The 13,378-nt window shown below is 43.8% G+C and overlaps 1 protein-coding gene across 1 annotated transcript in view; it reads left to right on the forward strand.

Moving 5' to 3' along the window:
• Positions 1 to 619: 619 nt before the first annotated feature.
• WLS (Wnt ligand secretion mediator) overlaps positions 620 to 13,378 on the forward strand; it is a 255,794-nt gene continuing 243,035 nt past the window's right edge. Inside the window, exon 1 of the mRNA XM_069641933.1 lies at positions 620 to 1,069. Within this exon, the coding sequence (XP_069498034.1) occupies positions 964 to 1,069 (106 nt within the window). The 5' untranslated portion in view covers positions 620 to 963. The remainder of the gene's footprint in view (positions 1,070 to 13,378) is intronic.

The raw sequence follows: 13,378 nt of genomic DNA on the forward strand, positions 1-13,378 counted from the left end.
ATTTATGTTAGATTTTTTTTAGCCTACTAACACCTGCAATTGGTATCGGGTAATAAAATCGTGGCAAACATGTTGCCGGAAAAATAAATTGCGGCAAAAATGCTGTGGTTTGACCCGGTAAAGGTGTACCCCATTATACCATTTAAGGGGAGTGGGGGTTGCGTGGGTGTCTCCTGCTCCCCTTAAAGGGTATATTAGGTCCAGGGGTTGTGGGGATGTCCCCGCATCCTTTACATGATTGTGGCGGCAAAAGTATGGCATTTTTGCAGTGATATTTTGTATCCCTAGCCATTTTTTCCAAGATTTTAAGACATGGAATCCTGCAATTGTGCAGAATAGTATTTTGATATCTTACCGCAATAGAAAAACTAATTTAAAACCCAGCTTGTATTTTTATTAGATGGAATGACATTGCACAGGTTTAAATGTCTCTAGTATTTTAATGTTACTGCGTTCCTATGGTGTTTTTAGAGCGTTATCTATAAATAAAGCACAGGTGCTACTTGGTATCACACATAGTTTTATTTCTATAAAAATCTGCCCATGACTCGTAAGTGACTGAGTCCCTTGCTGAGGGTCAGTTCTAGTTATGAGACTCAGGCTTGCCCACGTTTCACGTACTTCCTCTTTCTTCCTGTTCACTATTCGCCCCGATGTAGTTACTTGTTGTACGGTACCTGCGTGCTGTGTCGCATGCATGCCCGTGCATGCACGGGAGAGGGACCGCAGGCCTTAGGCATGCAGTGCTGTGGGGGTCATGTGATTGAGCCGCCGCTGCTTCGGCAACTTCCCCTTTAAAGCTGGAGGCGATGCCGAGTAGACTCGACTGCAATCCCAGCAGCGGAGAGACTACAGCCACAACACCAGCACGTCCCCGGCTCTGTGGTGGGGGAGAATCCTGCCTTCTTCCCACCTCGCCCCCCTGGTTTCTTTGCAGTTTGGAGTTATTGTCAAGGATTAACAATGGCCGGAGCCATCATAGAGAACATGAGTACCAAGAAACTCTGCATCGTCGGGGCGACGCTGCTTATTTTCCAAGTGTTGGCATTTCTGGTTGGCGGCTGCATCGGTGAGTGAAACTTTTTTTTTTCCTCCCTCTTGCAGTTTTTAATTTAGTTTCGCTTACAGCATCGGAGGTTTGCGCATACGATCCGATTAGCCCTACTTTCGTTGACGAAAAAACGCATCACCGCAGGGCTGGCGTGGCCATTTCAGTCTGGTGGAGACATGGAGAGAGAGGAAAAGTTTCGGGCCGGTGTCTACTTAAGAAAAGCAAGCACATTCTTAAGCATGGCGACCGATCCACAAGTTTGCAGGGTTCTGTAGTGAACGTGCCTTTTCGTTTTCCCTAAATCTACTCTCAGTGGCTTCAACCTCCTCTCCTAGAGGGGGAGAACTGAGGTTTACGCCTGAAAGGCAGATTACGGTACTGTACAAGTTTAGTTCTTAGTATGATTCTGATTAGGGAAGGGGGCAGGAGGCGGGGGGGGGGGGGGGGGTGCAGATCCGCACTGAGTTTGTCTTAAAGCTATACCCATCCCAAAGCTGGGAGTCTACCCGTTTATGTTTGAGTTTATAAATACCGTATTTTGAGAACACACGGCTTCATTGATTAGAATGCCTCAGACATTACACACAACGCAATGGAAGAGGCACTGTGATTTATACGCGTTATGGTCCCCTCGCAATTCTTTTTTTAATTAAGACAAAAGTGAACCCTACTTTTTTTCCCTGCTCATAATCGTCGATTAACTTCCCACCAGCCAGCAATGTTTCACGAACTTGTATTTTTTTTTTATCTAAGCCCTATTGTTGTACCAATAACACTTCAACAGACCCGAACGTGTATAAAAGTACAGTGACCGTGATTATTTCACTATATCGTTTTTAACTAAAAGTTCCAATAGCCTTCAAAATGGTGCGCTTCTAAAGGCAACAAAAAATGAAAGGGCGCATAATTGGAGCCAGGAATGGTACTTTTGTCTTAATCGCTACCTTCATTTTTGCTTTGCTGTTTTATCAATGCCTGTGTTTTTACGCTCCAATGAACGATTTGTGCCTGAGTGGTGGACGCATTTCCATTCCTGCGTGTGTTCCCTAGTAACCTTTTCAGTGTCGCCGTTTCTAGGGGCACTGCACCAATTTCGAGTTACTTTGGTCCATAGGAAGTTCACCGACGAGGGGGGTGTCGCTGCTGTAGCCTGAAACATGTTGCTTGCACAGGAAGTGTTTTCTCCCGTCAGGGCAGAGCGTTCCTCTTTGTCTGACTTTACTCCCTCATGGAGGAGGGGGAGGAGTTGCTATCTTTTTAAGGAAGAGGCCAGGCTCACAGACCCCCCCCCCCCTTGACCCCTCCCTTTCTCGAGCGTGTAAACACAGGAATGCGTTTAATGAGAACCGAGTTCATGGCGTACTTTTCAGAAGAATGCCCTGCGAAGATACTTAGGCCTGCGGTTTTGATTTCTAAAACGTTTGCTTCACGTGGATCCTGAATATTGTTTTTTTTTAATTGACATTGGTCGATAACTGCAGAGAAACACAAGTCCTGTGTAGGTTAGTCCAGGGTCGGACTCGGACAAGAAATAGGCCCGGTCACACACAAAAAAGTGCCCCACCCCTCGCATGACGACATTTGAGCCCACCCCAAAGTGACATCCAGGGAAGCGATGAAACGCGACCTTTCACCCCTTGAAAAAACAGCAGGAAGTGGCATCAAATAGCAATGGACCTAAGTACACTAAATTACTGTGAATCAAAGCAGACGTCCAAGGCCAAATGATATGTTATTTTATAGCACAAATATGCATACAACATCACCCAACCTGTGTTGGTACTCATTTATCAACTTGAGAAGGATGAAAGTCATTTAAAAAAAAAAAAAAGAAAAGAAATGTGAAAAAAAAAATGTTTTTCTTCCAAACCGGCCCAGGCATGGCCAGAAACCGGCCCCGACTCCCCAGGGACGATTTCGGCCCGAAAGGCCGAGGGGCCAATCCGACACTGGGTTAGTGTATTAAATAATTTCTGCAGCTCCACATGGCTTTGAGAAAAACCTTCGTAGCGGTTGAGACAGATTTAATATACACATTTTTGGTGATTTTTCAGAGAGTTTAGGGCAAATGTGATATTCAATAGTTTACACATTCATTGTTTTAAATGGGGTGGTTGGATAAGCGAGAGTTAAAATGCAAGCCGGTCTAGGTATCCAGCATTAGCCCTTGACCAGGAGGTACTACCTGGGAACGAGAAGCAAGTAAGTACATGGCTGTCCACATAAGATGCAAACCTTAATTTTGACCACTTTTTAATGATTCCCTTTATGTTTTAAGTTTAAAGGTGCGGCCTAATGCTTATTTATAGATTATATTCACACAGTTGTTGGTTTGGCATCGGTTGCCCTTGGTAGTACAAAGTAGCTCCTGGTAGCTGTTTGTGACAAGCTAACCGGGCTGTTCTAGGCTACAAGCAGGAGCTAAATGGCTCCCAGCTCTCATTAGTTTTGGTGCATTTCAAATAATCTGTTATGCTATTAAATGTTCTACACCACCTATCACCACCTTAGTGGGTTTACAGCACCTACTTTGCCCGAGAAGTGTCATATTGTTACCCTGCAAGGGTATGCTCAGACCTTGGTCTGAGTCTGTGGATATAAAATAAGGGTGGGGTTGGAGGGGGTGGGGAAGAAGGTGGAGGTGATAGGAATGGGGAATTTGACAGTGGACAAACAATTTAGCAGAGGGAAACGCACAAGGCGATGAGGAGGGATCATGGTTGAGTTAGCTGGGTTACCCATTTCTGAACTGTTCTAGGTAAGCATGAGTAGGGGATGTGCAGCACGTTTTACGAGCAAGACTTAACTGTGGTGGCAGTATGTAGACCAGACAGTACTTAGTGATCAATATGGCTGGCGTGTGTTTGTGTGTTGGACTTGGGAGGTGCTCAAGCGGGCCCTAGTAATGTGCCGGCTTTACCTAGCTTAGCTTGTGATTAACACTCCCTGTAACAAGGGAGAGGACTGGGTTTGCCAAGCTAGCTGACAGGGGTGTATTAAACGAAATTGCATCCAATAATAATTTATTGAGCTGAATATAGTTCACCATAACTTTGTCGGCTGATCTCTATAGAGACGGATCGTAGTGTGCTGATAATACAGAAATTGCTTTAGAGTCTAAGAGTTTCTTTGACTCCTGTGTGTCAGTCATAACCTGTGCATACAGATGTTCCCACCAAAGGTCACTTCCTGTGCTATAAAAGTCTAACCTTTTAGACCCATTGACACATTTACAAATCTCCCCCAGATTACGTGGCATGAGAAAGATATTCCATCTGTCAGACGTGTGTATAAAATAATCCATGCTAAGTATAACTTGACCAATGGAGGTATACAACAAAACCCTTTTAAATAACTTGTGCAGTTATCCACTCCAACATACCCCTCCTTTTTAGAGCATGAATCCCACCATCCAAAAAGCATGTGGAGGTGACAGCCCAAAATACAGAATTCAGTGCCTGCTGACCTTTGTGCTTGTCGAGCTTGGATGAAATGTAGCTTGTCGAGCTTGGATGAAATGTAGCTAAGTCTGCTGTTGTGAAGTTTGCATCCTTCGCTGCAAGTAGAAAGCTTAACAAGACCTCGCTCAAAGCAGATAAACTGAACTATCAGTCATTGAATGATCTGGTAGAAATCTCCAAACTCAATGTTTCGTCCTCACCCGAATCTTTTAACTCCAGGGTGTTTAATTCCGGTCGAGCAATGCAGGAGTTTTCAAACTATAGCTCGGCAGATTCCGATTCAGCCTCGAGGCCTTTGGATGCGAGAGATAGTTATGTTCCTTACCCTTGACCAGAGGTGGGAGGAAATTCAGAAATCCCTCTCATTATACATGTCGTTGAAATCTAACAACTTGACGAAAATGAATGCACTTAAAATTGCATCATATGTTCCAATCCTACATGGTCCATGAAATTGTGGAGCCAACCAGGTACCTGTTAAGGCTTGATGGACTACTGTTGCTAATAGCCTTTCATCTCAACACAGCGATGTGAAAACATGGACACTGCCAAACTCCCAGAAAACATTCATGCATGCTTCTCAAGAACAAAAATGAACACACTACAAAAGAATCGTCACCTACTCATTCGCTGTAGAGGATCGCCCTACCCTGCGTATGATTTTAAATAGATCTAGCATAATATATTCATGGATGTGCCCAGCGTGGAAGACTGAACTTCGTCAGATGTTGAGATGGTGGAGTTCATACATGACTCTGACTTCACAAGTGCAAGATTATGGCTTCGTTCTGGGGTAGTACTCGACGCCCTGTGGAGAGCCAAGGCCTTCCTTTACAATCTAGACTTTGGCTATGCCCTTGAATAGCTAACGTTTTTCAATGGACTTACAATAAAAAATTATTTGCAGCTCCGGCCAGCGCGCCATCGATAAATCAATGCTAAATTGTGATCCTAGTGGGAACTCCAGCTTGACCCAGGCATAACAATCTGTCGAACTTGAAACATTCCAGCTGTTAAGCTGGAACACCCGGGGCTTCATGCATCTGAGGAACTCGCCCATTAGCAATCTTCATAAATTTGACATCATTGCACTTCAGGAGACCTGGCTCTCATTGCCGCCTGTTTGGGATGGATTTGGTCTAATGCTTGTACCAGCAAAGACATTGCCTAGAGGTCGCCCTATGGCAGGTCTTCTAGTTGCGACGAAAACATCCAAGAGCTTCGTTCTTGAATCTTGGTCATCCCCAAAGCCCTTACATTCAGGGTTAAGAGACATACTGATATGATTGTGCTAATTAATATATATTGGGGCTGAGCACATCTTGAAATTGGGGAATTCTTTGAACAGATAGAAGCCACCATAGATGTTCTTAGTCTAGAGCCCATGCTTACCCATATAATATTAATAGGGGACTTGAATGTCCATTGTCTATCACATGTAGCGGGTGTGGAACAAACTGTAAAGCGGCAACGGTTCTGCCTCATGAATGAGAGGCACCTAATTATGCTCAATGGTGCACTTCCGGGTGACACTCCCCCCACAGAGCACTTGTCTGAGATAATCTCAAGAAGCCATCATCGATTTTGTTATACATATATTTAGTGACACAAACTTCATGGCAACATAAGAATCTTTGGAAGTAAAGGCAAATGAGCACAGCGATCATAAACAACTCTGCCTAACCTGGTCCTGGCCTTGTCATCACAAACATCAACTTCCACAATTATATTGTGGCAATGTCCAAGCCACTTATGGAAGGGATCGATTTTAGATGGATGAACACCTCCCTGGAAAAAATGTTTTAGAACACCATAACACTTGAGAGCATGACCACCAACCCGTTTGAAGAAGGCAACTATGTATCAGCCCTCCAGAGCTATATGCAAGTGAAGTCGACACATGGACAAGCCAGTTACAAACATTTACACATGTTTGGCCACGAATCAAAAGCAAGAAATACGGCATTGAGGCGAGCAATCAGAAGAGCACTGAACCTACCCAATAAGACGATTGTGTTAGGCACCTTAAATGGATTTTACAAAAACTGGGTACGAGCCAGAAAATCTCTCCTTCTACAGAGAGATGGAGAGTCTATGTTGAAAGCAATGGCTGCTAAAACCGCTGCAGGGATTTGGTCCCTACTTAATGGAGATCTTCACAGAACCCAACTCAAATTCAAATAAATGCCATTTACAATCAGCGATGGCACCAATTTAACTGCAAATCTATATCGTTCTCCTCTCCTTGATGCACAAACAAATATATATAACAAAATATCTAATCTTCAGCTCCGCTTTTACAAGGAGGATATTCTATTAATCTCTAAATTGAGCACTTCTAGGGTGCCAGGCCCTGATGGTCTAAACAGCTGAATGCTCAAGCAGCATCCTGACGCATGGGCCAACATTCTAGTGCTGACCCATGGGCCAACATTCTAGCGCTGATATTTAGGCAGGTCTTATTCCATTTTCATGGTAGGTTTAATTATACCCATCTTCAAAAAAGAAGATGGGTGGGGTGGGGGGGGGGAATCCCGCGAGCTATAGACCCATTGACCTCCTTGACACCCCAGGTAAGATATTTGCATGCCTTTTTATTAAGGGATTTCAACATGTGGGTAATAGACAAGAATTTACAAGACCCTTTTCAGACAGGTTTCATCCCGGGACTTGGTATATCCATTAATCTATTTACCATCAAAGCACACTAGCAGCAACGGAACCAACCACTTTACATGGCTTTCGTGGACTCTAAAATGGCATTCGACTCAGTCCCCAGAGAGTTATTGTTGGCTAAATTGCTTGCTGAACATTGTCCACCCCACATGTTTGAACTGGGTCTGCTATCCTTACATGCTCATCGGTAAGATATGAAATGCCTACTGGCAACTGGTATATTTGTCTGTATCTAAAATCGTTAAACCACCAGATTTATAAATCAATTGCGATCCAAAATACAACATATCTCAGAGGCCAACATATCCCTTAATCTCTTATTGACATATCCAGACCGTGCCAAAGAGAAATTATGGCAATGAGACTGGATCAACACAAGTGTTTAGTATACAAAGATTTCAAACAAAATCCGTTCTCAAAAGAAACGTGGTATACTGGCTCCTTACTTGGCTAAATGCCCCGATCCAATCCATAGAGGCAACTTCATGCGCTTTAGATTCAATTTATGACGTGCAAGAGCGGTTTTAGCAAAATAGCAATTCATCTCGTATAGTGACACTACATGTCGTTTCTTGCCTACGAGACTGAAACTTTAAGACATTTGCTTATTGATTGTCCCGCGTTATTGTTGGCAAGAATTTTCCACTTTTATTTTTAAGATTTTGAAATTATGAATGCAGATGTACTTGGCAGAAATATTTTGTACTGAAAGGCAATGTCAGAATTGCAATTGTCAACTTTCTCTCAATTCTAATATAGATCATGTACAAACTATTAGTTGAATGGTCAGGTCAGTTCAAACAGAACAATCGGTTATTTTAAACTTTGTCCTAGAAAGCTCTCCAATCAAGTCTGCTGATGTAGATTGCAGAAACTAGTCTGTATTGAAAGACAACGTATTGCAATTGTCGATGTTCTCTCAAAGTATAGGTCATGTAGGAATGGACGAATGGGTAACTTATTTATTAGTTTTATTTTTTTAGATACAACAACCAAACCTACCTGCACTAACCAGAACATTTGATAACTTTTTGTATCTGCTCCGCCATGTTGGTTTTTGATTTTAGCATGTTATGTACACCTTGCAGTCAAATCTATCTCCAGATATAATTAATTGTCACTTTGTCTATGCTGTGTATAACATAATGTCGTTTATTATTGAAATTGCTGAAGAAGTGGGAAAGGATGGGCCTCTGTGATCTAATCTGCTGTCCTGCATCCCCCAGCTGTCACTCGTGCATTTGCAGCATTTTGCTCAGCCTGGTGTGTTGTGTGGTTTATTTTTATTGTTTTTTTTTCTTGTTGCTGGTTGACCGCTGTTCTAGCGTGCACACTGGGCTGCTTTAGTTCATACTCCTGCACTGTGTATTCTCAGTGCTCTTGCTTCATTTGCACTATACATTGTCCACACAGACACTGCTGAGAAAAGAACCCCCCACCCCAATTGCGATCTGCACAGACCTTGCAGAAAAGCACCCGATGCGAGATGCACAAAAAGCCGTCGCGAACCATGGTTATTAATGGCACACTTGTGAAGGGCCACCTACTCGGGACACCAATATGGCAACTATCATAAAATGGCAGGTGTCCATTACCAGCCAATGATAACTGGCAACATCTGAACAAATTGCCCAGGAAGGCCTGAAACTGGGGGCCTCATTACACGGTAGGGGGTAAGGGTTTACTGGTATTTTACCGGTAAATCCTTACCGCCTTACTACGAGGTAAAACCAACCCGCAAAGGGACCAGGGAGCTACGGTACCGTAATTAGCACCTTTCCCCCATTCCCATTTTGCCCTATGGGGCAAAAATGGGAATGGGGAATTACCGTCCCACCAACCTTGGAATAGGGCAGTAATTCCCCTTTCCACCAAGGCGGTGCCGGTATTTTTCCAGCATGGACCGCCATCCGTGTAATGAGGTCCTGGGAGTGAACTTAACTGGAGTGAACCTAACTGGGGGGGAGGGGTGTGTGTGTGTGTGTGTGTGTGTGTGTGTGGTTTTAGAATGCAAAGGGGAAATTTGCATTTCTTAACACGGAAACATTAAACGTCATGTCCAAAAGAATGCTTTCTTAAATGGGCTATCACTGGTAAATCACACCCACTTTAAATTCTCCAGTGGAAGAAAGTGATAAGCAGTTATTAAGGGCTTCCTCCTATTGATTGTATAAATGCACGATTTTAACCGCCCCAGGGGCACTTTGGACTACTTTGCTGGCGTTAATTTGGGAAAAAAAATACACATTGCCCTTTTTATAGGTGCACCCCCCCCCCCCCCCCCCAACTTTTATCTGTGGCCCCCTCTGTGCTGCCCCTATATTTGATTCCTGGAGACTCCACTGCATACAACAGAAGTGAATGTGTTCCACGAGGGACGCACAGGTTAGAGCAACGGCGATCTGCATGCTTTAGAACTCACCAAACCACGAGGAGCTGCACACCAAAAAATGCAAATCTGCCACGCCCCCAACTCCTCGAAAGATTGGCTAAATGTTCACCTTTAAGGCCCCCTACACTTCCCCAGACCACCACCATCGGGCCTCTATGTGCAAAATGTCCAAGGACACCCAGCAATGCGTTTAGCTCAACAGTCCCCAGGCAACAAGGGTGCCACAGCACGTCTGAAACCATGCCCCACACAACAGGTATGCAAAGCCCTTCTGCTCACATACCCTGATACCTGATAGAATGTTGGCTGCATTTTGACCTGAAAGGAATTGGAAATTAACGTGCCTATGTAAATGTGCCAAGAGGAGGATGCTAAAGCCGGGCTTCAAGGTGACCTTGTCACTGCATGGTGCGAGTCAAGAGTGGAGCTGGTGGAGCTTTTGATTCCGAATTGGGGGAAGGGGAGGCAATGTTTCCGGATGTCATGCTGTGCGAGTTGGAGGGGAAAGGTGTGGGAAGATGGGGGGGGAAAGGTGTGGGAAGATGCGAAGTGCTAAATGGGTAAAGTGTATCTATTGAACTATTGGTGATGACATAAGTGTGCAAGGCAGTCTGTCGAGGTGTGAGTAAAAGGAAGAGTCAAGTGGAGCGTGTGTAGGGCGAAGGAGAGAGGGGGGTGCAAATGTTAGAGATGTAAGTTGGTGTAAGAAATAAAAATGCATCATATGTTATACATGCCAACATTTTGAATCACCTGGGAGGGAAATTTTGTAACGCAAAGCTGGAGAATATTTTCCCATTAAATACTTTGAGGTACAGCTATTTTAGGAGGGAGTGGTTGGGATTGTATTTGTAGGAGAAAGTAAACCTTAGCAACATAGACCTCCTGAGCTTGGTCTCAACTGCTAACTTGGTGCATGTCTTCAGACCTAGTATGTAGTTTTTACCGTTTATCATTCAGAATCTTCACGGCCTAATGATTACTGTATTCCCTTGTTTCCTTTCGCCCTTGAAGTGCGATGAAGCACGTCACCATTGTAAAAGCGCTAAATAAATCAATCCATTTCTCTGGCTCTTCGTGTCTCATTCTTTGTGTCCATATGTATGTGTCTCTCCCACACTCCCGCAACACTCATGTTCTTTTGTAAGTCTGTATTTTCTTTCTTTTTCTGGGCATGCTGTGCTAAATCATCTCAGTGATTCCAACCAAAATATCAGTATAATGAAGACATAAAATCTGATTCAGTCAGCCTAATGCAACCATCTTTCACAGATTGATTTTGAGCAGTTTTGGCACCAGAGTTGTGATGTACAAAAGATGGCAGGCTTTGGGAACTATTGTTTTTGCAGGCAATACACATTGCGTTTGGAAATATTTGCCATGGACCACACACTTTGGTTAAGCAGTGAATCTGGTTTTCTTTTACACAAACTTCTAGTTTGTTATGCATTGTGTTAATGAAAATATTAATATCCATGTAAAATGACTTATATTTTTGGGTGTCAACCTAGCAGACATTTTAGATGGAGACAAAGCTTTAAAGACGTTTTATTATTGCCCGCTTTGATTGATTGTCTAATAAGGATTCACACAAAGGCAAGGCCAATGACAAAAGGGTTTATTAAAAAAATTCTCCCAGTCTTTCCAAATGCATTTGTGCTCCATATGAAACCCCCCCCCCCTTGGTAACAGGTAGCGAAATGATGTGCAGGCATATCTGGAACTGTATGTTTGGCTCTCCTTCTGTTATGCAGTGTGCGCCCTGAAGGAGACATTTTCGGCATTGTGGGTGGGGAAGGGAGAGGGAGACGAAGGAAGAGGGCACAGTCTTCAACAGCAAAGGCTGCAGGAGCTTGGTCATTAATAGTGATAGTGGAGGTGAAAATTAAAGCATTTAACTAAATTGAGTACTATTTCTGCTACTGAGTGCTGGAGAGGACCATCCCTTTTTAAACACTGGATATCTTCTGTTGAGTGCCTATGTGTACCTCACGGTACATTGATGAGCCGAAATTGTAATCGAAAAGACAGTTTCCATTTATGGCCAGGAAACGTCATAACGGCTGCCAAATGTAGAAACTTGTAGGAACCGTGTGACTTCTCGTACAGTTCTGACCTATTTGCGAAAACAAGACAGTTGACAGACGAGCACGGTATCTTAGTTAGTAGTGGTGGATGTGTGCGGTGGCGGGGCCCACTCGCCGCTTAGGAATGCAAATGGGGTTAATGCCTTTGTGTCGTCCCACTGGCAAATCTGACTGAGTGCAGGGCTCAGAACTCCTTCGTTTTGCAGGGTGACGTATTACCTACCCTTGTTTGACTGGGTGCAACGGCTGGTTCATGCAGTTGTTGGTCAATATGAATCTGCCTCCATACATAACAACCCCACCCCCCCCCCTCCCAATTTTCGTCCCTGAAATTTCGAACGCAAAATTGTTTTCCATTGAAGGAGGATGAGTTCATAGACAAGACCGCTGTTTTACTGTCAAGTCTTAGTCCTTAATGGTATCCTGTAGATGTCGTTCCGAATGTAGCCCAGATACGGTTCACTCACTGCTCATCCTGCAAAGGGACAGGGTTGGGGGGGGGGGAGGCGGGGTTCGTTGTCGGGTACTGCAAGCTCATGTTTCATTAGTGGGGCTTGGGGGTTCAAAATTGCTGAGTGATATTTAGCTCCTGTTTCTACACTAGGAGAGCCAGGTTAACTTAAAAGTACCAGTTCCCAAGAGCTAAATGTGGCTCCCCATGCCAGCTGGTGCACCAGGCTTGATTATGTGTAACATTAGACCTGTAAGGAATTCTAAATCATGAGAAAAGCTTCAGAGGAAGACGCTTGGTTCAAAACCAAAATGTTAGCTACACACAGAATGGAAAAAACGCATGCAAAGTTTTGCGGTCACTTAAATGACGAAAATAATGATGTCCAAGTTCCCGAAAGCATTCTGCAACTGTTATGTGGAAAATCTAACATCTGGCACAGAAAAATGTACTTGCGGCAATGGTGAGCAAGCTAACTGAGACGAGCATCTTTTGCAATTGAACTCTTGACATCTTTATTCTGCTCAAGCCAACTCCCCCAAAATGAGATGTGAAAATGGATCCCAAGATTTTTGAAGGATATGAACTGGTGGGGATCGGGCCATAAAGATAAGTGAGCTTGACTGAATCCTGCGCCTGCGTTTGTGTTGCATCTTTCTACAGTGGGCTTCAGATAAGGAACAATTATGGGTGATCTGTATTGCCTAATCTGATCTCCCCCGCTCATGAAGGCAGAAAAAAGAAAATATCTGGAAAAACGAAAGTAATCGGAACAGACCCGAATATTTCAAAGTTCACTGAGAGTGCATGCAGAGTGTTTTGAATAACCGACAGTGTTACATTGTTAAAGTGATGAGTGACTTTTTTTATTTTTTACAAATACCCGGCTTCCTAACAGCAGTGCAGAGTGCATGCCAAGTGTGTTCTGTGGCTCTGCACACTGCGTCGCAGGAAACATTTTGTTCACTCAGGTATGTTGCGAAAATCTCGTCAAGATTGAAGACCGCAACTTTCCCCCTGCCCGCGCTATATCACTTCCAAGGAGCTCCTCTGTAGGCTGGGTCTTGCCGCTTGTAATTAACAGTCAAACAAGGTGATTGTGCTATGTTTAGTAGTGCATTGTATTGGCTATATTCTAACTCTGCGGGGTAAGTGAATTTTCCTTTTATCCTTTGAGTCAATTACCTTCAGTTCTTTCCCCACCAGAAAAGTTTTCTTTAAGGAATGACCAAAATGGCATAGCGTACCGGCTTGAGAAGC

The sequence above is a fragment of the Ambystoma mexicanum genome, chromosome 1q, assembly GCF_040938575.1.
Source record: "Ambystoma mexicanum isolate Mex_15411 chromosome 1q, UKY_AmexF1_1, whole genome shotgun sequence".
Lineage (NCBI taxonomy): Eukaryota > Metazoa > Chordata > Amphibia > Caudata > Ambystomatidae > Ambystoma > Ambystoma mexicanum.